General features: G+C 42.2%; 3 protein-coding genes across 10 annotated transcripts in view; 1 reads left to right on the forward strand and 2 right to left on the reverse strand.

Moving 5' to 3' along the window:
* The window catches only part of fer1l6 (fer-1 like family member 6), a 56,106-nt gene extending 50,949 nt beyond the window's left edge, over nucleotides 1-5,157 (reverse strand). The window contains exon 1 of the mRNA XM_042066918.1: nucleotides 5,133-5,157. The gene's annotated coding sequence lies outside the window, so the exon portion shown is untranslated. The remainder of the gene's footprint in view (nucleotides 1-5,132) is intronic.
* LOC121687768 (tubulin beta chain-like) lies at nucleotides 866-6,669 on the forward strand. Its single transcript, XM_042066944.1, has 4 exons — nucleotides 866-1,079; nucleotides 1,547-1,655; nucleotides 1,842-1,952; nucleotides 5,497-6,669. The coding sequence occupies exons 1-4, from the start codon at nucleotides 1,023-1,025 to the stop codon at nucleotides 6,555-6,557; spliced, it is 1,338 nt and encodes a 445-aa protein (XP_041922878.1). The 5' UTR covers nucleotides 866-1,022; the 3' UTR covers nucleotides 6,558-6,669.
* An 873-nt stretch (nucleotides 6,670-7,542) lies between these two features.
* Nucleotides 7,543-23,596, reverse strand: part of prkag3b (protein kinase, AMP-activated, gamma 3b non-catalytic subunit) — a 29,120-nt gene continuing 13,066 nt past the window's right edge. For 5 of the 8 annotated variants that reach the window (XM_042066962.1, XM_042066955.1, XM_042066947.1 and 2 more), the window contains 10 exons: nucleotides 18,022-18,103; nucleotides 15,513-15,571; nucleotides 14,575-14,620; nucleotides 14,017-14,068; nucleotides 13,389-13,515; nucleotides 12,861-13,026; nucleotides 12,599-12,636; nucleotides 11,548-11,694; nucleotides 10,346-10,439; nucleotides 7,543-8,554 (listed from right to left, as the gene is read on the reverse strand). In XM_042066962.1, the coding sequence (XP_041922896.1) occupies nucleotides 8,523-8,554; nucleotides 10,346-10,439; nucleotides 11,548-11,694; nucleotides 12,599-12,636; nucleotides 12,861-13,026; nucleotides 13,389-13,515; nucleotides 14,017-14,068; nucleotides 14,575-14,620; nucleotides 15,513-15,571; nucleotides 18,022-18,103 (843 nt within the window). In that variant the 3' untranslated portion in view covers nucleotides 7,543-8,522. Of the gene's footprint in view, nucleotides 8,555-9,890; nucleotides 10,087-10,203; nucleotides 10,440-11,547; nucleotides 11,695-12,598; nucleotides 12,637-12,860; nucleotides 13,027-13,388; nucleotides 13,516-14,016; nucleotides 14,069-14,574; nucleotides 14,621-15,512; nucleotides 15,572-18,021; nucleotides 18,104-19,133; nucleotides 19,153-23,596 lie in introns of those variants that run through there. The other 3 variants (XR_006024423.1, XM_042066987.1, XR_006024422.1) reach the window with 3 other exon arrangements.

The raw sequence follows: 23,596 nt of genomic DNA on the forward strand, positions 1-23,596 counted from the left end.
AAACTTCGTAAAGGTACTGGTAAACTACCAGTGCTTTTTCAAAGTTCTCAATGTCTCGTTTTAAATGTCAGGGCCCTCAGAAGTCTACCAATGAAGTGTGGAGATACATTGAGCATCGTAAATGGGTGTAAAACAGTGATTTATTTGCATGGCTAGCCCGATGCCGAAGCACCACTATTGAAAAAGCTGTTGGTAGCATCAGCTAACTAGCGCCAGATTTTGGAGTGCAGGGGACAAGCCGAGATGCGCTATGAGACATACGTTCACACTCGGTATCATGTTTCAATACACTTTAGGTCAATATCACACCGGAATTCTCCTTTAAATTCACGGACGTGTTTTGGCTATATTTTTTTGGCAAAAAACGTCGCTCTTAACAGCCGCCAGTCTTTGAGAAGACTCGAAATATCCACTGGAATTTTGTTTCTTTCTATTACACCTGCCAGGGAATCCGTGTTATGTGGCTAAGCTGCTGCCTAGCAGGTAAAACACGTTTAAATGGATATATTTATTTTTATTAGCTAGAAATGATGCCACATGTCTACATTCAATGCTATGCTATTTATGCCCATAGACAGTAAAAGAAAGTTTATGCCACTTCGAAAGTTTGTTTAGATCCAGTGATTCTGCCGTCATGGAAACGCTACGTCACACTTCGGGACTCCTCCAGCCATTGAAAATACTGTGTACCAAAGATTCTAGAACAGAGCTCCGCTCTAAAATCTTTGCTGTGTACACGAGTGATGGTAACAGCCTATCATAATCCGTTGCATTTCTTAAAATGGCCAATAAGAGGGTGATTAGTCCAACGTGACCTTAGTTAAACGACCAATCAGATTGTTTGCTTTGCAGTGTAATAAACGAATTTCTCAAGTTCGACGGTTATTTTAAGGGAACGGGAAGGGCAAATCTATCGTTTGAGAGTGGGTGGGAAGTCTTACCATCCACCTCGCTAAAATTAACTTTTGGTAGTAACATTAGTTTATTATCAGTAATTATAGTCGTACCACGTTTATAACAACATGAGGGAGATCGTTCACTTACAAGCAGGCCAATGTGGCAATCAGATTGGTGCCAAGGTAAGAAAAATAAACAACCACTAACGTTAGTGCTAGCTGCTAACTTAATTTAGCTAACGTTTACTGTAGCTCGGCTAACGTTACCTTTAAGTCAGCCCATCCTAGCATGAACAATTCCAGTTAGCATTATTTAAATAGCGTATTTCGACATCATGAAAATCAGTCTGAATGTAGTTTTCAATTCGCCACTACATTGTAATGTCCCTCATTCCACATTGGTGGACAGAAATAGGGCGCTCAATAATGTTAACGTTAGTCCAGCACCAAACTCTGAGCATGGTGATGTTAACCTTAAACGAAGTCAGACATTTTAGGCAGTTAGACATAAAAGCTCCCAGTAAGAGCCGAATCAGGTTTTGTTCTAATCTAACGTTACACACTTATGGCTAGTGAAAAATGTAAGGTTCATCAATGAAATATTAAAGTTAGCATCCATACAAGCATTCATATGACCATGTGTGTTGCAGTTTTGGGAAGTAATCAGTGACGAGCATGGCATCGACCCAACTGGAACTTACCATGGTGACAGTGACCTTCAGTTGGAGAGAATAAATGTCTATTATAATGAAGCCACAGGTAAATACCAGTTTTAGCTCAATTTTGTGATGGTGTGTTGACATGCAGAGTTCTCACATGACCACGTGTTATTTTGGGCACTCCTCTGTGCTAAATTACATACTAAAATATCTGGTGCTTGAAATGATGATTAATTAAAATGTGCTCATTGCGTTTACCCTTATTACTGCATCTCCTGTCCTTCAGGTGGAAAGTATGTTCCTCGTGCAATCTTGGTGGACCTTGAGCCAGGCACCATGGACTCTGTGCGCTCAGGGCCATTTGGACAAATATTTCGCCCAGACAACTTTGTATTTGGTATGAATCTGAGACACTACATGAGACGCAGATTAACACAAATATGTAAAACATCCACATTTGTATGCATGTTGGTGTAAAGGGTTCCTACGGGTCATTGAATTTCTGGCATATCATGGAATTTCAGAAAGTCTATTCCAGACATGGAAAGTCAGGGCATTTTATCATTTTTGGGTCAATGTCATGGAATAGCAGGGAATTTTGTTGTAGCAGTTTACATTTTACTTGCCAAAATGCATTAATACAATATATGTGCATGCATAATTGGTGTATAGCTTATTAGCTTACTGCTTGCTTGCCTCTCAGGGCTTATTGCTTAAAGGTGCGATTTGTAGGATTGTTACCGAACGTTCTGTAGGCCAAAATCAAAACACTGGTGAACGTTCTCAAGACTACCAGATGCGAGCCTCTTCTGGGTTGCCAGATGTAATGAAGACTTAGCTAACGTTAGTTGACCTGCAGCTGCTTTAACGTTTCTCCAACCATGACCCAGCTACACATTACGGAAGCAGTGAAAACAAAAAATACCTCTCTAACCAACGTAACACATTTAGCTGAAGTTAGCGATGCAGATGAAGTTTAGCCTAGGCTACCTGTTGTGGAGAAATATGGCCAGCTCTGCGTCAGACTTGATATTCTTCGTTTGACGAAGACGTCACCATCTCAGGAAGCTCCTCCGATGTCCACTTAATTTGTTTCTTGTTTTAATTTTGGAAATTTGCCTGCCTCTCGTAGGCGTTCATGACTACAACTGACAGCTGTTGACAGTTGGCCTTTGCTAATTAGGCAACCCAAATAGGAGGACGCGCTAGCCCATTATTAATACGCTATTCTATAATTAATCGTTCAAAACATAAACGAAAATTCCAAGAGATTCCGCCCCTTAACTCATTTTTTTCATGGGTTTTACGGGTTAGAGTAATGTTGTCAAATAAGCCATTACTTCAATTCATCGTGTTTCCTTACTCTCTGACAACATATGGTGATCATTTTTGGAATGGTTACAGTTTATTTTCCATTATTTCCTACATACTGGACCTTTACATTTATTGTATAGACCCTTTCAACAATAAAAACAAAAACAATGCTTGAACGTTCTATTTGGTTCCCAATCAACTTCCTCTGCATCAAGATAACATATGGAATGTTAAAACGGAAGCCTTGTGGGGCCAACTATGATGCTGATCTTTCAAAAAAATGTGAACGGCAGTCTATGGCGAAAAATAAATTATCTTCTGGTCCCGGTTGACTTGTGCCTTGAATTACCCATATGATGTTTGTCAATTTTAAAGACAATTTTTCATGTAAAGACATTTGCAGTTTGTTTCGTAACTATTGAATTACAACATTGTGAAAGATCGTAATTCCAACGACTACAAACCCATCAGTCGCGCTAGTGACGTTAGCTCATTCACAGTCACACTAGATTGTACAAGCATACCAGCAACAGGTCTTAATTGGGCTTTCCTTGCCGAAGAAAATACCATGAGTCAGAGGATTGAACACATCAGGTAAGTTGTATTCGTCCATAGACTGTACATTACATACTGTTAAGTGACATAGCAGGCAGCAAGATGCAACCGTTAACTAGCATAACAGCACTTATCGTTTCATTACGTTGGTGACGTACATCGTTCGAGACGAGAGATGTAGTCCACTGAGTGGATTCGCACAAAACCAATATAACTTTTGAAGTCTATCAAACAACAGTACTTTCTTGACGTGAAAAATTATCTTTTAAATTCACACACATCATATGTGAAATTTGTGGCACAATTCAAACTGGACCAAAAAATAATTGTTATCTCTCCATTAACTCCCGTTCATAATTTTTTGAAAGATAGGTCCCATGGACCGGAAGTAGAAGGGGCGGGACTTCACCACTCTATTAAGGTTTTGCACCTCCGTTCTAATGTTACGGTACCGTTTGTTTACAACTAGAGTGGTAGGCAAGGCACTGCAGAGTGGTAGGCAAGCCTACAACAGTCGAGTTGAAATTTTAATATCAAATATTGACCGGGATGCCGACCACTTGTGTAGGCCCTAACAGTTGGTTTTACAATAAGAAGCAAAAAGGCAACGAACGACCGTTTAGCCTACCTATCCTCATGGTTGTGGAGGATGATCGTTAGAAGCTGTGAAGTCTTTTATTCTCAAGATGGCCTAATGGTGTAGCCTAGGCTACTGTCTACGAAGACTTAGGCTAAAATACAACTATCTACAGTCATCCAAAAATGAATTGCAAGAGATAGGCTATGAAGGGGAAAAGTGCAGCATTTTAAACATGGCAAGAATATTTTTACCGGAACAGTTTTGTCTCGTGAAATTTGTGCTTGTGGACATCAATCTATCTCCTGTCCTTCTATTTCAAGTTATCATGAGTGTCATTTGATTATATAATCACAACAAATGCTAATAAATGAAAACAGAATAGGCTTATGTGCTATAGCCTACAGGTTAGGCTAACTCCCGTATGTAAAAATAAACTGATTTGATCCTATGAATTGTTTAGCGATCACACACAACAACTTAACACAGCAACCTCAAACACCACTGTTGAACCCAGGCTACTGCTATCTTTACCCGTTTAATTAAGTCCACATGACCAAAATAACAGCATATTTAAAGGCTGAGCTAGCATAACAGCCTAATATAGCAATGGATAACTAATAAAAAGTCTCATACAATTAATTAACTTTATCACTCACATTCTGGGTTTTTCTGGGTGGTTATATATATATTGCAGATCGTCTTTGAATAAGCCATCGCTGTTATGTTATAATATGTTACAGGATTCATGACTTTAACACTATTAATGTTACATGATGCTGACTGACGCTGGCTATAACTGTAGGCTACCGTTTAACGTTTGCTGAGTCTACATGCCTACCAAAACCTGTCGCTGTTCAGTTGAAGTTGAATGATCAAATATTGTTTGATTTTGTGTCAACTTTCAGAGGGAAGACGTTCCTTTCTGGCCAAATTTCACAGATTCTAAGAAAATTTATTGTATTCGTGTAAACCGAGTTTTGAACAGAGAAAAAAAGTTAGGCTACTACATGCAGGATCTCCCATAACGTTATCGATACAGATCAATGCACCAAATCGGGGCGATTTTAGCGAAATAACGTTCCTGTGACAGGCTATCAAATATTGAACAATGGGATAACGTTTCATCACCTTAATTGATGCCTGAAATGTTGACATTGCTGACACAGAGATGTAGCCTACTGAGAGGCAGCTGCAGACAACGATGTTCAATGGGTTCAACTTGTCCCTTGCCTACCAGGTGGATGTAAACAAAGCTATAGAACCTAGAATACGTCACATGAAAAACGTTAATAGTAGGTCATGGAAATTCATTTTTCTGTTAGGAAAAAGTCATGGAATTTTACATATGACTTAGAGTGGGAACCCTGTGTAAATCAAAACGTAATACAAGTTTGTGAAATAATACAAATAAATACAGTACACTTTTAATGGATTAACTTTGTATACCTTGAAATTAACATTTCTGTTTTCCCTCTCATCTTGTTGTAAATAGGACAGAGTGGTGCTGGTAATAACTGGGCAAAGGGCCACTACACGGAGGGTGCAGAGCTGGTGGACTCCGTGCTGGATGTGGTGAGGAAAGAGGCAGAGAGCTGCGACTGTCTCCAGGGTTTCCAGCTCACCCACTCCCTGGGCGGTGGCACTGGATCTGGCATGGGCACCCTGCTCATCAGCAAGATCCGTGAGGAGTACCCCGACCGCATCATGAACACCTTCAGTGTGGTGCCCTCACCCAAGGTGTCCGACACAGTGGTGGAGCCCTACAACGCCACGCTCTCCGTCCATCAGCTGGTGGAGAACACCGACGAGACCTACTGCATCGACAACGAGGCCCTCTATGACATCTGCTTCCGCACGCTCAAGCTGACCACGCCGACCTATGGCGACCTCAACCACCTGGTCTCGGCGACGATGAGCGGCGTCACCACCTGCCTGCGCTTCCCCGGCCAGCTGAATGCCGACCTCCGCAAACTGGCCGTTAACATGGTGCCCTTCCCACGCCTGCACTTCTTCATGCCGGGCTTCGCCCCCCTCACCAGCAGAGGCAGCCAGCAGTACAGAGCCCTCACTGTGCCCGAGCTCACCCAGCAGATGTTCGACGCCAAGAATATGATGGCCGCCTGTGACCCGCGCCATGGGCGCTACCTCACGGTGGCCGCAATCTTCCGCGGACGCATGTCCATGAAGGAGGTGGACGAGCAGATGCTCAATGTCCAAAACAAGAACAGCAGCTACTTCGTGGAATGGATCCCCAACAACGTGAAGACCGCCGTCTGCGACATCCCACCCAGAGGGCTCAAGATGGCCGCCACCTTCATCGGCAACAGCACCGCCATCCAGGAGCTGTTCAAGCGCATCTCTGAACAGTTCACCGCCATGTTCCGGCGGAAGGCCTTCCTGCACTGGTACACAGGCGAGGGCATGGATGAGATGGAATTCACAGAGGCCGAGAGCAACATGAACGACCTGGTGTCCGAGTACCAGCAGTACCAGGACGCCACCGCCGAGGAGGGCGAGGGTGAGTTTGAGGAAGGAGAAGAGGACATGGCCTAAACATTAGCTCCCCACTCTTATCACAGCCCTTTCACACGTCCTTTCCTCCCTATCAAACTTCTGGATCTGCTTTTAACTTCACAATAAATGCTATCAATTTTTTTTTTGAAAACTTATCCTGTTTGTTCATTGCCCACAAACAGTTTGCTGTAAATGATGCCCTTTTTATTGCAAAAAAAAAAAAACGTATGAGATATGATTGTCATATCATGTTGTAATCCAGGGACTGATTGGCTCTAAGCACATTATTCACTGACATTGGTATTAAGCTCTTTGGAATTTGAGTTTGTACACTTTTCAAGTAAAGTGTAAAATTGATTTTTGTATGATAAATAGTTGTTCTAATGTCATTTTGTATCATTAGAATTTGGCATTGTACAAGTAGGCCACAGAAGGGATGTTGCTCCCGGCCAAGACACTGTTGTCAACGTCATTTTAGTACTTGCATGTAAATAATAAATTAGAAAAATCTGATTCAAATAAAGCCTTTGGTTGAGCATGGACTTTCAAGAGAAAATGGAGAGTGTTGTTTTAAGGATGGGGTCTTCACTGCGATCAAGATCTGTAGGAACATTTTAAAATGTGTCGCTGGTTTGAAATTCAGTTTTAGTAAAACCATAATTGTTTTCAAACAATTTCAAATGGCTTCTAGAGCTCTACGTGTAGAAGGATTGGAGTCATGACATAAGTTTAGCCACAACAGAACACGCATGGAAATCGCCATGTTTGCGAAAGATTCTTCGAAAAATAGTTGATGAACCATTCAAATAAATTCATGTTTCCACATTAGCAGACAACATCGTCACTGATAAAGCCTACATTAAACAGTTGTTGCGTTTTCCCTGTATGGCGGCTGTTTGCTACTCTTATGTCAAGATCGACGATGTCCATTGGCCTAGACTAATCTATGCAATAACCTTGGCATATATTATAACTCAGCCTCTCAAATTAAGATTTTGTACAATGTTAAAAGAGCCAAAGCTGATTCTTTTGAGCCTGTTTATTTGCATACAAAACATTGTTGCGGTACCACCTTTATATGAACTAGGCACGTCCCTTGCCATTGCTATTATACTACTTAAAACGGCCAGAGGGGGGAATCCTGCATGCACGCATGTGAGCCAACCAACCAATGTTTCACCATACAGTCACATGAACACAATAGTCTAATTATAAGACTCCAGGGGGCTATACTAGAAGGGAGACCAGTGGCATGTGTAGAGGTGTGCTCAAACTACAGAGGCGAACGATCCTGGCGAAATTTTACTCTATCGTTTAGTTTTTTAAAAAGTTGTTTGTGCAAAAATGTTCTATTGATAGCTTTAAAATGTAAATGTAAAAAAAGGCTTTAGAAAAAAAGACCACAGGCTTTAGGCTCAACATAGGCCTACTGTTATCTCATCTCGTAGCCTACCCCTCTGCAACAGTTAAGGCCTTATCAAAACAATTTGGCATCACTGACCTGTGTGCTTGCCAGAGTAGGCCTTAGCATGTACTTTGTCCGTGTGCAAAAATACAGTATTTCACGGTTATCACCATAATCTTACAGTAATGTCATTATGGTAAAGGGCTTTCTGAACATTTTTGTTTGATTGCAGCTGTATCTACATTGTTAAACTAGGCTAACAAGTATATCTGCAGTCTGCACACAGGGATGCTTGCAACAGCAAAAATGAATACATTTAAAGCGTGAATACAAATACCAAAACGACAACAACAACAATATAATTCTCCTTGAAATCTTCCAACATAATCACAATCCTTGATGCCTTTCACTTGAATTCTCATACAAAATAAATAGAATCATAAAAAACTAACACCATAACACGAATACAAATTTCTCTGGAATCAAAGTATGCACATTTCCAGCTCGTCCTATCATCAAGCATTAGAATAGGCTTTTTGAGAAGCCAGCTGAGCTTGGAGACGTGTACACCATCTTCATCCAGTAGCCAGGACGCCCTTTTAGGCCTCACCGCTTGCTCTCTCTGTAATCTCTGAGGGGGGAAGGCAAACAAAAAGGGCATAGATTATGCTGTGTTTATTTTTTTTAAAATCTGCAATTTCATTTGATCACACAACTATGCATTTGTGTCATGTTGCTGATCTCATCAATTTTCTACATGGTACTAGACAAGCGTAAAGAACAAGAACAGGAAGTTTGCTGTTCTGTGTTCTACCTCAGGCAAAGCAGCACACAACTGACTTAGTTCACAGGTGGCTGTTTACTCAGAACCGTACTGGACAATATAGAGAATCTAGAGTACACTGCTAGTGACTAACTTCCATTTTTGTCTAGAAGTTAGCAGACCTGCTGTTTCCTGTTTGCTGTCATCACTGTTAACAAACACCTGAAGATGAGTACTTCAGTTGCACCAAAACGTGTGCTCAGTCCCAGAAAATCCTTATTTTGTGCAGCCATTGTGCATGAAGGCCGGCATTTTTAGGAAAAAGGTAGAAGCTCAAATCACTGTTATATCGACTTGAAGCCAAACAGAGCACCACACAGCAGCAGAGGAGCCGCTAGGGGGGGACGCACAGACATCAAGACATAAACAAACAAATGAATTAATTAACAAATCGGTTAATTAACTAATTTTATTTGGAATTACAGTTATTAAAAGCATACATTGCATTTCTTACATTTTGGTGCAACTGAAGCACTCATATTTAGGTGTTTGTTTGTCACGCAGAGCCTATTGGAGCACTTACGCAGGTGCACACAACATGCATCCGGTCCCAGAGCTGTTAGTAAGTGGCTGTGACCTCGACTGCAGAAGCTTAAAGCTTGATAAAGATAAAGATGCATTGATCACAGGGGTCACATTTATTTATCTTGTAAAATAAAAACATTGCTTTCAGCATTTCAGCGCCGCAAAAAGCATGAGCATCTTTGTTCACATTGTGAGACTTGTATGTAGGCTACATTATAAACAAATATCTGTATAAAAATGACAGAAAATATTAAATGGATTTGTCTTTTCGTGTGAAAACAATGGCATTTTGTATCTTATAGGAAATTTTTATAAAATTCAGCATTTATATGAAGATTGCATACTCTAGGAAGCCAAGATTTGTTTAACCCTTAAATTATTATTGTTACTTTATTTCGTAAAGTTTATTGTACATGTGAAGCGACCTTAGGTGTCACAAAAGGTGATTTTAATTATTATTATTACTTTTACTGTTATACTTTAGGCACACAAGTAGGACAGGGACACACCTGGGCTGGATCGGGACCTGATCCGTCTCACAGGTAACTGTTACCTAGGCAACCCATTAGTCTAACCTCTACCACACAGCTTGGCACGAACCATGCTTGAGGAACTGAACCTGCATTCTCAAGCAAGATGGCTTCCAAGACACCATGGCTGCTGAAGACCTCCATCAGCCATGTGTATGTGTGGGGGACAGGGGGGGGGGGGGGGGGAGCCTGAAAGCACGAGATGGCAGCTGGACGGTTGACCACTAGGGGGCAGCAGACGAGGAGGGAGAACACAGCAGCAGCAGAGAGGGCCAAGCAGTCTCTCTGATGACAGGGGTCAACAGGTCAAGGGTCAAAGTTGACTGGGGACGAGGCATGGCATGACATGGCATGGCACGACATGGCATGGCACGGCACGGCTCCGTTTTTTTAGGGGCCTACCTGGGTGTGGGGAGGGTCAGTGAAGATGAGGAGGAGGAATAAGAGGAGGAGGAGGCGGTGGTGGTGGTGGTTCAGGAGGTGGAGGTGGGGAGGGTGAGGGAGCCCCCAGGGAGGAGGGGCTAACAGAACAGAGCATCAATACCTGCCGGGGTCAGGACCAGCGCCTGCAGCAGGTCCGACAGAGAGACGATGCCCCTCACTATGTCCTCCCGGTCCACCAGCACCAGCCGATGCACCTGGGGCAGGGGGAAGAGAGAGAGGGAGAGAGGAGGAGGATGGCAGACAAAGACAGGTAGGGGAGGGAGAGGGGGAAGAGAGAGAGGGAGAGAGGAGGAGGATGGCAGACAAAGACAGGTAGGGGAGGGGGAAGAGAGAGGGAGAGAGGAGGAGGATGGCAAACAAAGACAGGTAGGGGAGGGAGAGGGGGAAGAGAGAGAGGGAGAGAGGAGGAGGATGGCAAACAAAGACAGGTAGGGGAGGGAGAGGGGGAAGAGAGAGAGGGAGAGAGGAGGAGGATGGCAGACAAAGACAGGTAGGGGAGGGAGAGGGGGAAGAGAGAGAGGGAGAGAGGAGGAGGATGGCAGACAAAGACAGGTAGGGGAGGGAGAGGGGGAAGAGAGAGAGGGAGAGAGGAGGAGGATGGCAGACAAAGACAGGTAGGGGAGGGAGAGGGGGAAGAGAGAGAGGGAGAGAGGAGGAGGATGGCAGACAAAGACAGGTAGGGGAGGGAGAGGGGGAAGAGAGAGAGGGAGAGAGGAGGAGGATGGCAGACAAAGACAGGTAGGGGAGGGAGAGGGGGAAGAGAGAGAGGGAGAGAGGAGGAGGATGGCAGACAAAGACAGGTAGGGGAGGGAGAGGGGGAAGAGAGAGAGGGAGAGAGGAGGAGGATGGCAGACAAAGACAGGTAGGGGAGGGAGAGGGGGAAGAGAGAGAGGGAGAGAGGAGGAGGATGGCAGACAAAGACAGGTAGGGGAGGGAGAGGGGGAAGAGAGAGAGGGAGAGAGGAGGAGGATGGAAACAAAGACAGGTAGGGGAGGGAGAGGGGGAAGAGAAGATAAAGGGAAGTGGAGGAAAGAGGAAGAAAGTGATAGATGAGAGAGGTGAAAACTTGTGTAAACTAAATGTAACTGATATTTGCTAAGTAATTAATTATTTTACCAATACATTGCAAACAATGTGGAGAAATAATTCATAGTAAAATAAATAAATAAATAAAACTCGGAAGCTCTGTTTGTGGCTGTCTCTTTGACACTGACAGGCAACCAGCTCTGCTCTGGTTCACGATGCAGATGCTGAACCTTTCAGGGCATTTTGACCAAAAGAACCCGTTCTCAGCGTTCTCACCTCAGCCTTGGCGATGCGGTCGATGATGGTCTCCAGCGTCTCGTAGGGGTAGCACTTGAGCACGCCCTCCATGCAGCATGAACGGCTAGTGATGGCGTCTCGCATCGTCATGTTCAAGTTGTTGTAGGTCTTCTGAGCCGCTAGATTCTGCAGACAAGGGAAGAAAAAAAAAAACATACACTCACTCACTTCACGAGGACATTTTAGAGTGAACCCTATACACACATACACAGGTCGACCTCTACTGCCCAAATCAAGTTTTGAAAGAGGTATGTCACAGGCAGCAAGTCGATAAAAAGAACAAAGTATGGTGTGAGGTGGTAAAAACAGTTCTTGATATTTTCAGGAAGGTGATGCAGCAATACCCTGGTGCTAGACAGCTCTCTGGAAATGATCCAGGCCAGATGTGACCTGGGTCAAAGGATGCAGGGATGGGCTTCCATGACACCCCCCAGCCCACCCCACCTATGTGAAATGCTGACAGGTCTAAGTCGGTGTTGGTGTCAAGCCTCTACATGCGACGCGATCCAGGGTGACCCTTCTATCTGCCTCGGGTTACGGATTTAATAACCAAACCAGACACTCTTGCATAAGAGATTTTAAAATTAGTCAACATGTGGCCCACTTTTCCTTTAAGGTGACACCATATTTTTAGTCTCTCCACATTCTGATTTCAAGACCATGTTTGAGGCCGTATCCTAACAAGTCTGGATCTAGACGGCTGAGTTTCCTAAATGTGCTTATTGTGTGGTGGGGTCATGTTCAATGGGGCCTTCTCCGTTTGTTTGTTTGTTTTGTTTTGTTTTGTTGTTACCATTTTTGGGAGGAGGGGCGGCAGGTTTTACTGAAGAGGATAAGATAGGTGAGTGCACAAAGCAATGTTAGTGACACTGACAGAGCGAAAGTATTTATTGCTTGAGGAATAATTTTTATTCTGACGTATAATATAATAGTCAGAATAAATCAGGAAAGCTGCTGTTTAGTCAAAGTCTATTTAAGTTCAGTTTAGTTTACAGTTCCACAATATAGTTAAATAAATCTTTGTACTTACAATCACATCAAATCTGGAGTACAGAGCAACCACCTTCCCTACGAAGAAGACACAATATGTGCAAATGTGTTAACATGTTGGGATCTTGGGGATTTTGTTGGGGGATTTTGTACAGTGCACCTAATTTTACCTATTACAACCCAACCTAATTTTACCCATTACAAACTGGTTTACAAGGATCAAGTGTTATTAATACCCACCCCTCCCTCTAGCAGGTACACTGGGTAAGACCACACACACACACACACACACACACACACACCTTGCTCATTGACGACAGGCAAAGCAGATACGCGCCGCTCGACGAAGATGGACAGTGCGTCGTGCACGGTGGCCGTCTCCTGGATGGTGGCGATCTGTGTGAAGGTTCCTATCTCTACCTCCTCGATGCGCTTCTGCAGGTACTGTGGCTTTGGGATCATGGAACCCTGCAAGAGAAGACGGTCACTGCTAGAACATTCCACCACTTCTTTGGAAGGCTAACATCAAAGATCCTTGATTACTAGCTCCGCTTTAACCCTCTCTGCTAACATGTTAGGAAATGGCTCCAGAAGTCTACACTATTAGAGAATAAAGTTAATGGTAATGATAGATAAATAAATAAATAAAAAAATAATTTATGTTTTATTGGATAGGGGCAGATACAATATACATAGAAAACCTGACAACAACTATCAGACATACACATTATAGTGCCTTACATTTGAAGCATTAAAACAAGCAGAAAGTACATGCAACTGTGGAAATGTAAAAACTAGAACAAATTTGTAGAGAGGGAGACAGCTCTTACGAAAATGTGCAAGAACTTGAGGATGCGTTTGTGCGTGAGGATGTGCAGGACGTTTCCTGACTCGGGGTCGATGACGGGCAGTCGGTGGATCTTATTTTTCAGCAGAGAGTAGATGGCTTCGAACAGGCTGAGGGGGGCAAAACAGACCGGACAGTCACTCTTACAACAGGCTGAGGCAGGCAAAACAGACCAGACCGCTAGTCTTAAAACAGTGCATGTCAATAACAGCACATGCTGTCTGTCTGAACAATACCCACCCCCTTCTTTTGGGCACTAAGCTCCTTTCTATCTCTCTCTTTCGACCTCCATAAGCAAAGTGCAAAGCACTCTAAGACTATTGCCATGGCACAATATCAATAAAATTACATAGTATTGAATAAACATCAGATTTAGAAAATCAATGATTAAAGTTTAGTACAACACTGAATGAGGTGAAAGTCGGTTGGATAGTCAGGTCTACCACACATTCTCTGTTTAAATGTGAGATAATTACTCTCGAGGAGGTGGGAATAGTGTGGACTGTCTGATCACTTTAACACTGAACACAGCACACACACGCTCTGTGTAATGATAAGACTCCTAGTTTGGATGTCGTTCTGGTGGTGGTGTATGTTACAGGCAGACTTACCTGGCCTCAGGTGTGATGCTGATGAGGGAATTGGAGCACTGCAGAAACACCTCTTCAGAAAACAAGACAGAAACAGAGACATGGAGGAGTGGTTTCTTTCCTCTGCAAGTGTGCAATATATACTGTATAGCAATAAACTCTGACTGTTGTCTTTACTTGGCTAATTGAACACTGAATTAATAAATAGTATTGAATAATCTAACATCTTTATCATGAATATCTAACATCTTTATCGTGTGAAAACATTATTAAAGGTAGGGTAAGCGATGCTAAATGATTTCTAACACTTTTTGTATCATTCAGCTAATATCTCCTCACAATCCACAAGCCCTCCATTCTCTGAGTACACTGTTAGAAGAAAACCCGGTCTTCTTACACAGCCCTGGGTGAATGGGAAACAAAGTGTGGGCAACGTGGGTGGAGTTCCATGGGGTGCACTGAAGGGAGGAGTGAGCTACCCCTGTGGTGTGTTTTGTTTGGTCTTTGGTTCAAATAGAATGCAAGTTGTTTTGGACAAAAGAGTATGCTAAAAAAAAAAAAGAGAGAGAGGTTCACTACCTCTCCATGTCTCAATCTTGTGTTCCTCCAGTTCATAGATCTGTACCTGTTAGACAGACAGACAGACAGGCAGATATATGGTGACCATAAACCATAAGTAACCATAAGCCCCAAGATGACCAGTCTCTTCTGACTTGGGATGACCCCACCTGTCTCTCCAGTTGAAAGCCCCTAATTGTGTGAAGAGAAGATATGGAAGCCACTTTTTGCTTTAAGCATTAAGTTGTGAGATAAGAGAATTAGTCAAACCTTTATCTTCAGTTAAAGCTATGTTAAAGTTAAAGCTATTAAATGTGAAAGTAGAGAAACGATAGCTTTACACAAAAGCCAGTGAATTTAACAAGGCCATTTTCCATGGTACGGCACGACTGCATGTCTGGGCTCTGGTGCCAACCGGAGCCTTGAGTGCATTATCTGGTCTAGAGTGTCCACAGCCTTAGCTCGCCAAGCCATTTTAAACTTCTGCTGCCTGCAATGCCTCAGCCTTTCGAGGACAACATCCTGAACGGTCAGCTTCCACTGCCTGCAATGCCTCAGATGCCAGCCTGCCATCTGGAGGGTGTGCTAACCTTTCATCTCACGCACACTGGGACTACCCGGCTAAGGCTACATACTGTTCACACACTGGGACTACCCGGCTAAGGCTACACACACACACACACACACACACACACACACACACACTGGGGCTACCCTGCCACAGCTACACACACATACACACACACACACACACACACACACGCGCTGGGACGCGAGTGCGAGTCCGAGTGCGTTTCACTAATTCACAGATTGGGATAAATGCAGGGATCAAAAGAGTATAAATACACTATATATATATATATACTTAAATATATATACTTATATTGATTAGTGCTTTTAACACCTCCTTAGGGGAAGTGTATCCTGTCAGGCCTGGAGCCCCTTGTAGCACCACTCACCATGGGAGACTTGTAGTAACGGTGGAGAATGTTTATGAAGTCCGTGATGGTCAGCATACCTGCAAAATATACACACACACACACACACAAGCAGAAAGAGGGGAGTGGGAGACAGTCAGATGGATAGACTAAGAGGCGAGAGAACAAGAGAGAGAGACTTTTGACTTTTAAAACCCCTTTGTTGAACCATTACATGGATCACATACACATGAAAACACTACCCAATGCCCCCTTCCTTGAGATACTCTCTGACCGATGAATCCACTAAAGCTTTAAACATGCCCACTATAGGTTAACAATTCCCCCCACCCCCTTCCTCCTCCAGAGAGAGAGAAAGAAAGAAGACAAGAGAAAAAGAGAAAAAAGTGTGTGAGATACCACAAGAGAAATGTTGAATGGTAGGCCTACTCTGGCACATCAACAGATACAGTGAGGGACGGCCGTCCCTTAGGCTACAGACTAGGAGAGTGAGAGAATAGAGAGAGAGGGAGAGAGAGAGAAAGAGAGGGATATATTTAATCCAGGGATAAGGGTGCTGATGGATTAACACAGGGGTCTTGCCATCTCCACCAGCCCAGATGTGGACCTAAACTTAGCGCTCACCGGACCAGACCAGTGTGTGTAGCAAACACCCTCTCTTAAAGCAACACGACAGCTAGCCTAGCCTAGCCTAGCTTAGCATAATTCACTAGATTTGGCTACACCAGTTAGCCTATAGCTCCCTTTTAGCCATAGGCTAACTGGTGTAACCCACTTACAGTGAATTAGGCTAAATTAGGGTTAACTGTCAGAATGGGTTATTGCAGGCACAGAGAAGAAAAGGGTATGTATCCTTTTATCTAACTCTGGGGTAGGTGACAAACAAGATGGTTAAGATAGATAAATGAAGAAGAGCTACACATACATACAACATAGCCTACCTGACATATGCAACACAGTTGTATAGTGACATGTAAGCAAGCAAGCTATTAGGAATGTTGGTCATTTTCCAAACTGGGCCCACATCCACACCCACTAGAGAGAATGTAAGTGCAACTGCCCACAGCACACACAGTTTGGCCACACAAGGGTCGTGCATGGCAAGCCCATTCTGTCATCTTGTTACCTGCTATCCAATGGCACACATATCCTCTCGGTGTGTGTGTCTAGGTTCACACTTTTTTTTGCCGGTGCTGCCGAGGCATACTTCTACCTCCAGACAAGGCCCAAACAGGATAGTTAGCGGCTATGTTTACTAACACCTGCTAAACATGGTACTGGAGCATTCTGATGGTGAGAGAGAGATGAGAGGAGAAACTTGGCTCTCAACGGCTTCCAACGCTTGACAAGTGAGTGGAGGGGGGAGGGGACAACAGTATGCCATTATTGACCACTTTTATTAACAGCTAACATTGGTAGCCAACTTCCAAGGCTGGCTTGGTATAACAGTAACAGACTGACCAAAACAGGAACAGCTTCACCATAGCCTGTGCCATCTCAGTTTCTCATTGTGTGCCACACAACTAGCCTATTGAGTTATGCCACAAGCTGAATCTACAAGGGATGCATCCTGTGAGCTTTAGATGCACTATGAATGTCCAGTAGTTCTTCCGTCTCACAGGACCTAGATATTATGGCACAGGAGTTCTGTAATTTCTACATTATGGTCACCATCTGCATGTTCATAATACTACTAAGTTTACTATTGATCAAAAATCAATGTCAACATCAAACATCATTCTCTTTGCAGGTGGTAAGATATTTTTGAACACAAGTATTCAAGGACCTAATACTATAGAAAATTCTAGAAATACTAGCCCACTTAATAAGTGCAGTAGGCTACTGTGAATTTACTAAATGTCAGAAATGTAGGCAAAAACTCTCCCTAACCAGTTTGAGGGCCCCTCAGTGCAGAACCTTACATGGTTGAAGAAGGCCTGGCAATCTAACTTCTCTTGTCCCTACATAGATTTAGTCATTCATCTTCAAAAGCATGCAGGCCCTTCTGTGAGAGAGTGGATGCTTGCTGATGATTGCTTCTTAGATCTCTTGCTGCCGAGGACACTGAGGTTGGCTGGGGTGAGTGGACAGTGAACTTGAGCTGCACAGAAATGCTTCCCTTGACATTATTCAGCGACTGAAACCCGAGTCTGCCTCATAGCTGCGCCGCTCCAAGGACTTTAAAGGTTAAGGGTAAGAACTCATCTCGGCTTCCTGTCTAAGGGTGAACTGCAGCTCCCATTTTCTCTAGAAGGTTCCTAAAACTTCTCCATCTCGCCAGGAGAGAAAGAGTGCACCAAACCGCTCGCTCAGCTTCTCGGAGTTTACTACTTTACAAGATGGCAGCACCCTGACAACTTTTCTGCAGTTGAATTACGACTCCTAGCTTTTCACTTTTGGTTGTCTTGTCGAACAGTGACTCGTGTATGTGAGTCAGTGAGTGAGTGAATGAGAGAGAGAGAGAGAGAGAGAGAGAGAGGTCTGGTTTCCCTCATCCTGGCTTGTGTGAAGTTCTGGAATGTTTGCTCACCTACAAAGCTCTGTAACTTGCTGTCCCAAAGTGGAGCAGCTCTCACGCCATTGGCGACCAGAGCGAAAAAGGCCTTCTTCACCTGAGAGAGAGAGAGAATCAGCCAATCAGACAGAAATAACTGTTGAAATGATCTTACTGATTGAGAAACTATTGATATTTAGTTTTGAAATGAAAGCAAGAGCAAGAATTTTAGAGGGGACAATCCGGTCGTTAAAGGAATTATCCGGAGTAAAATGCACTTTAGATCGATTTACGGATGATTGGGAGTACATACGTCGAGTTGACATCCAAATCATGTCATTCGGATGTGTTTTGAGAAAGTTCGATGTTACCGTTTTTAGTCAAAGCTCGTTAGCGTGGAAGTGAGAAGGGCATATTATTTCGCCGCTACAAAACGCTATTTTTATACCTCTTCTACAGTTCCAAACAACATTGCACTTACGTGGTAGTGAGTAGAGGGCCCCTAAAGCAAAGCCAAAGCGAAGCATCCCGAGGTCTTTATGTGGTCGGATAGAGTCCAGAATGAATTTCATCAAGCCAGTACCTTTCCGGAAATGTTGCCATCTTTGCTGCCAACTTGAGGGGAAAGTCCGTAGGAGTCGATTGCCAAGTGTGCTCTGGAAATTCACAATTTCGTCGCCGTTTAAAAAAAAAAAACATAGTCCAGTCCATACAACTTCATTTCAATTTCAAAAGAAATACTGGACTATGTTTTTTTTTTTTTTTTTTTTAAACGGCGACGAAATTGTGAATTTCCAGAGCACACTTGGCAATCGACTCCTACGGACTTTCCCCTAAAACGAAAACTTTCCCCGTTTTGTATCGGCAAAATAATATGCCCTTCTCACTTCCACGCTAACGAGCTTTGACTAAAAACGACGTGACGTACACTACCCAGCACCAGGGTGACTTCAACACAGCTGCATAGTTATTTGAAAGTTGAGAAAAAAAATCGTCAGGCAGGCAGGCAGGCATATTCTTTCAACCGTCAAGTCCAGCAGCTGTCAAAATGCAATGGAAATCAGGTGATTTCGGAAGGTATGTATCTGCTTTTATTTATTTATTTATTTTTATCCAGACGGATTTTAAAAGTCCACCCAGAGACATACCCCTCGTGATATCAAGGAATATTCTGCCTTCCATTTCCTTCAGCTTCAAGCAGGTGTCATTCCAGCTAATATTAGCTACTGTTAATGTTAAATCTTCTAAAGTACAGACTCATAAAAACATAGTTCTGTATTCACTGGGTAGGAACTGCTGAACAGAAACAAAACGAACTTTTACAACGAACTACAATTAGCATACCAGCAGCTGGTAGGTAACGTTAGCAGACTTGGAAACTTTATGCTAATTAAATATGCTTCGTGGCTAACGTTTGTCAACTAGCTAACACAGTCGAAGTAGTCTCTTCACAACACGTAACTTACGATAATAATCATGCCAAACAACATCTTATTAAATCATTCAGGGTAGCCTCATATTATAGCCATGTAACCTACTGGGTAGTTCTTGGTGGTAACATTAACTTGGATTCACTAACTGAATAATGTGTTAACATTAGCTAGCTAACGTAGCACTGCTGAACTTATGTTTGTCAGCCTAATGTTAGGCTAATGGTAATGTTAGTGTTATCAAGATCTGACATAAACGCACGTTTTGTAGGCTATTATGTTTAAAACAACTCGGTATTATGTTTAAAACAACTCCATAATATTAGGTGGTCATAATTTGTCTCCTGGTGGATTTTTATGTCTGTCAATATAATTCACTGGTAATGGTTCATGCAAGTCTTGATATAAAGTGCTGTAGGCTAACAGTGATTAAAATGCACTCTTTTTTTCTATGATTGACAGGGCTGACCCCCAAAACGGACTTTGGAATCTGCCTGCCTTCATGGAAGTGTCGCATGCATTTTATACTAGGCTATCCAAAAATAAATAAAACTATCAAATGAATAATTGTGCCGACTATTTCATAGCATGGCTTTTGATGGCCATTTGATAGACTGTTTATACCATGCCTAAAGCTGTTAACAGAAGGTGTGACTCAAGTAAATACAAACTTTGAGTTATTACAAGTTTGTAACAGCAGAGTATTTTAAAAATCAACCAGTAGTGTTTGGGGACTTGGTTACATAACCCAAACATTACGTAACTTTAACTAAACAGTTGTGTCAACATAACCCAACATATTGGTTAAATTTAGTAACCCAATTTGCTTGGTTAAGATAACCCAATGCTGTGTTGGACCCCATTTTACTCAGCGGCTGGGTTGAAAACAACCCAGTTTGGGTTGTTTTCAACGCAGCATTTTTTAGAGTGATATGGCGATGGCAGCTTAAAAAACATTTATTTCACTCATCTCGCTGAAATGAGCGTAGAATGTGACCTGTTGCGCAAAGAAATTAATTAGGCAGATGATCTACATCTCTGTTAACCGAAAGCTAGTTTTCATCTCTATTGTTGACGTGAAATATGTCTCCATAGTGTCAGTGAAGTGATAACATAATTATGCAGTTGCCGGTAGCCAGTGTTCACGTCACGGGAGTCAGAAAGAAGCTACCAAGACGGGCCCTGCTCTGTTTCTGTCCCTCCCAAACTGCGCTAAAATTGTGTAGGCTATTTAACAGCCAGAATTTTAAAAAAAATGCCAAGGGGAGGCCCTTTTATGACCCACACTACCTCTTACAAAATAGGCCTACTCCAACGTCCATCTAGCTCTTGTGAAGTATGAACTTCTACAACACTGCCTATACAATTGTCAGCAGTCAGTAACAGCATAATGTGACTTAATGGCCTGTGTGATTGGGATGTGGATTGCTCATTTATTATGAGTAGGCCTATAGGCTATGGTATGGCTATGGTATGGTATTCTCCCCGATATAATAAATACAACACATTGGGTTTGGCAAGAAATTTGGCAATACTACTTTCACACAAGTGATGGCACCCCTGCTTGGAGACAGAAGATTGTCCTTTTGCTTTTAAGGATTTCATCTGCAATGGAAAAAAATGGAACGACATGTAGGCTATGCTTACTTTAGTGCTGGACTTGGACTCGACTTGATCAATAGGGACTCGACGTGGATCAATAGTGACTCGACTCGGACTTGACTCGGATGCAGGGGCGGATCTAGAGATTTTTTCCTGGGGTGGCGAAGGGGTGGCATGAGGTTCCAGGAGGGGGCCATGGACATTATTCAAAACTTAAAATTCTACGGATTTCATTGAATATGTTTTGTTCTCTACATTACATTACACGAGGTGGGAGGCAAATCGGAGATGTAGCTGGCGTTTTGGATGATGTGGGTCTTAATATGTGAATTTCTTTCTCTGTGTAATCACTATACAGTCTGTACTTAAATTATACAGTGTCAAAAAGCAATTCTAGGGTGGTTTGGAGGTATGTTCCCCCAGAGAATTATTTTAAAAAATGACCCCTCAAATGATTTCTTCTAGTTAGTTTTGAGGGAATATGGATACATTTATAAAATAAGCCATCAATAGATTTAGGTTATACCTATACCTAACCTAGATTCAGGTTATATGGATTGAAACAAGATTCTGATGATTTGGGGGTATTTTTAAAACATGACCCCTCAAATGATGTCTTCTAGTGAGTTTTGAGGGAATATGGACAAATTTAGTCATACAAAATAAGCCATCAGTAGATTTAGGTATCTGAATTGAAACAAGATTCTAATGCAGGATTGTTGCAATGATAACCATGACTGTGACTTTCAAAACATTTCCATCTGATTCAATAAAGACTAAGTAAGTACCTTCTTAGTCAAAACATTCTTTTTGGATTTATTATAATACAACAATTTAAAATGTACATAACAAGAATGTAATTATTAATCTACCACCTCACTAATAAATAGTGCTGGGCGGTATGACCGAAAATGTATATCACGGTATTTTTCAAAATTCTTACGGTTTCACGGTATATGACGGTATTTTTTTCCCCCATGCATAATCAGATGTTCACAGCATTTTCTACAGGTTGAGAGAGGAATTGCTGCAGTAGCCTACATTGAGTAAGAATGGTATATTTTACTGTCATGATGTAGAATAACTAGTGGTAATGCAGTTTTGCATGGCCCCAGAAAATTATGCTATTTACAAAGAGCCACTCATGATTCTAATGAAGAATCTAATCAGAATGCAAAGACAATTGCAGTCAAAATACAGAACTTTTACTGTGCAAATTTCACAAACATCTTGTATAAAACTAATACAAAAAGTAGGCTAGTGTAACTTGCAATAATTATACTTTTTTGAAAATTATACAATTTAAAATAAAACATCTCTGCTAATATGCTTACTCTGTCAAATAGGCCTATCAGAAACATGCCTTATTGTTATTGTGTGGTTTACATGAAGTTAGTGGTAGGCTAACGTTAACTTCATGTGGATGTGGATGTCTTCTTGTTAGCCTGCCATGAGCTTCGGTTCGGTTCGCTAGGCAAAACATTAACAAAAAAGTTCGTTTTGGTGCACTGATGACAGTCAGGATCATTTCTAACTAGCCAGCTAGTATTGCTCAGTGCATGTCTATAACATGCTAGCTACCTGGATAATTTCAGCGAATATTCTTAAGGTGAGATGAATGATAAGAACATTAAACTTCACTGTGTTCGGTGGGTTGCTAACTAACGACATCACCTACTAGCCAGCTAGTTACAGCATATGGTTACAGCTGTTGAACAATCTCAATATAATTTTCGTGACGGTAAATCCCTTTCAATGCAGTATCCCTTAACGTTTTTCCTTAACTAAAGAACAATTTAAGGTATTCTGTGCAACACCCTTAAATAAACCCCCTACCTAAGGAGAAATTGAGCCTTAAGGGTCATATTCAGGGGAAAAACTTAAGGTGTTTTGTCTTTACCCTCACTATGCCTGGCATTGGCACCATGCGTGCATGTGAAGAAAGTCCTGTCTGAAACACTGTCGCGCGGCGCAGCGTTCCAAACGTTGTGTGGGCCTAATCAAATACACCGGTATGGCGGTATATTAAAAATTCATATCATAACGAAAATATACACCGGTATACGGTGTGAACCGGTATACCGCCCAGCACTACTAATAAACATGCAAACACACACACTGGTGGACAGTAACTAAGTACTGGGTATGGGTATCTAATTCAATTATTTAATTCTTTGGAAGGTTTTTACTTCAACCCCCACTACAATTAAAGGCCAAATATCTTTAGCAGGGATTAGAAACGGTTCAAAGAATGAAAATGAAAACCGGAAACGAACACAGTTTTTGGAAGGACGTAACTGAAAACGGGAGCCAAACCAATTGTTCCGGAGTGAAAACGTAATTTTCAATTTTAGATAACCGGTTAATAATGGTATTTATCATTCTGATTAACCTTTGTTTGAATATTATTCAAAACTCCATAGACTTGGAAAGTCACCTGCCCACACAGTGTTCCCCAGACCCCTTATAGGATGAATTTAGTCAGATGTTATGAATCGGTATCTCCCCTGCATAATTGGCTAGAACTACTAGTTGATATTAATATCCAACACTATGTATGTAGTCTAAATTACTGAAAC

Source organism: Alosa sapidissima, chromosome 2 (genome assembly GCF_018492685.1).
Source record: "Alosa sapidissima isolate fAloSap1 chromosome 2, fAloSap1.pri, whole genome shotgun sequence".
Taxonomy (NCBI): Eukaryota; Metazoa; Chordata; class Actinopteri; order Clupeiformes; family Clupeidae; genus Alosa; species Alosa sapidissima.

Excerpts from the sequence above, each read along its gene's own strand:
- LOC121687768 (XM_042066944.1), top strand. The coding sequence starts at position 1,023 with ATGAGGGAGATCGTTCACTTACAAGCAGGCCAATGTGGCAATCAGATT. Across the intron at positions 1,080-1,546 it reads GCAATCAGATTGGTGCCAAG|TTTTGGGAAGTAATCAGTGA; the intron begins GTAAGAAAAATA and ends TGTGTGTTGCAG. Across the intron at positions 1,656-1,841 it reads CTATTATAATGAAGCCACAG|GTGGAAAGTATGTTCCTCGT; the intron begins GTAAATACCAGT and ends CCTGTCCTTCAG.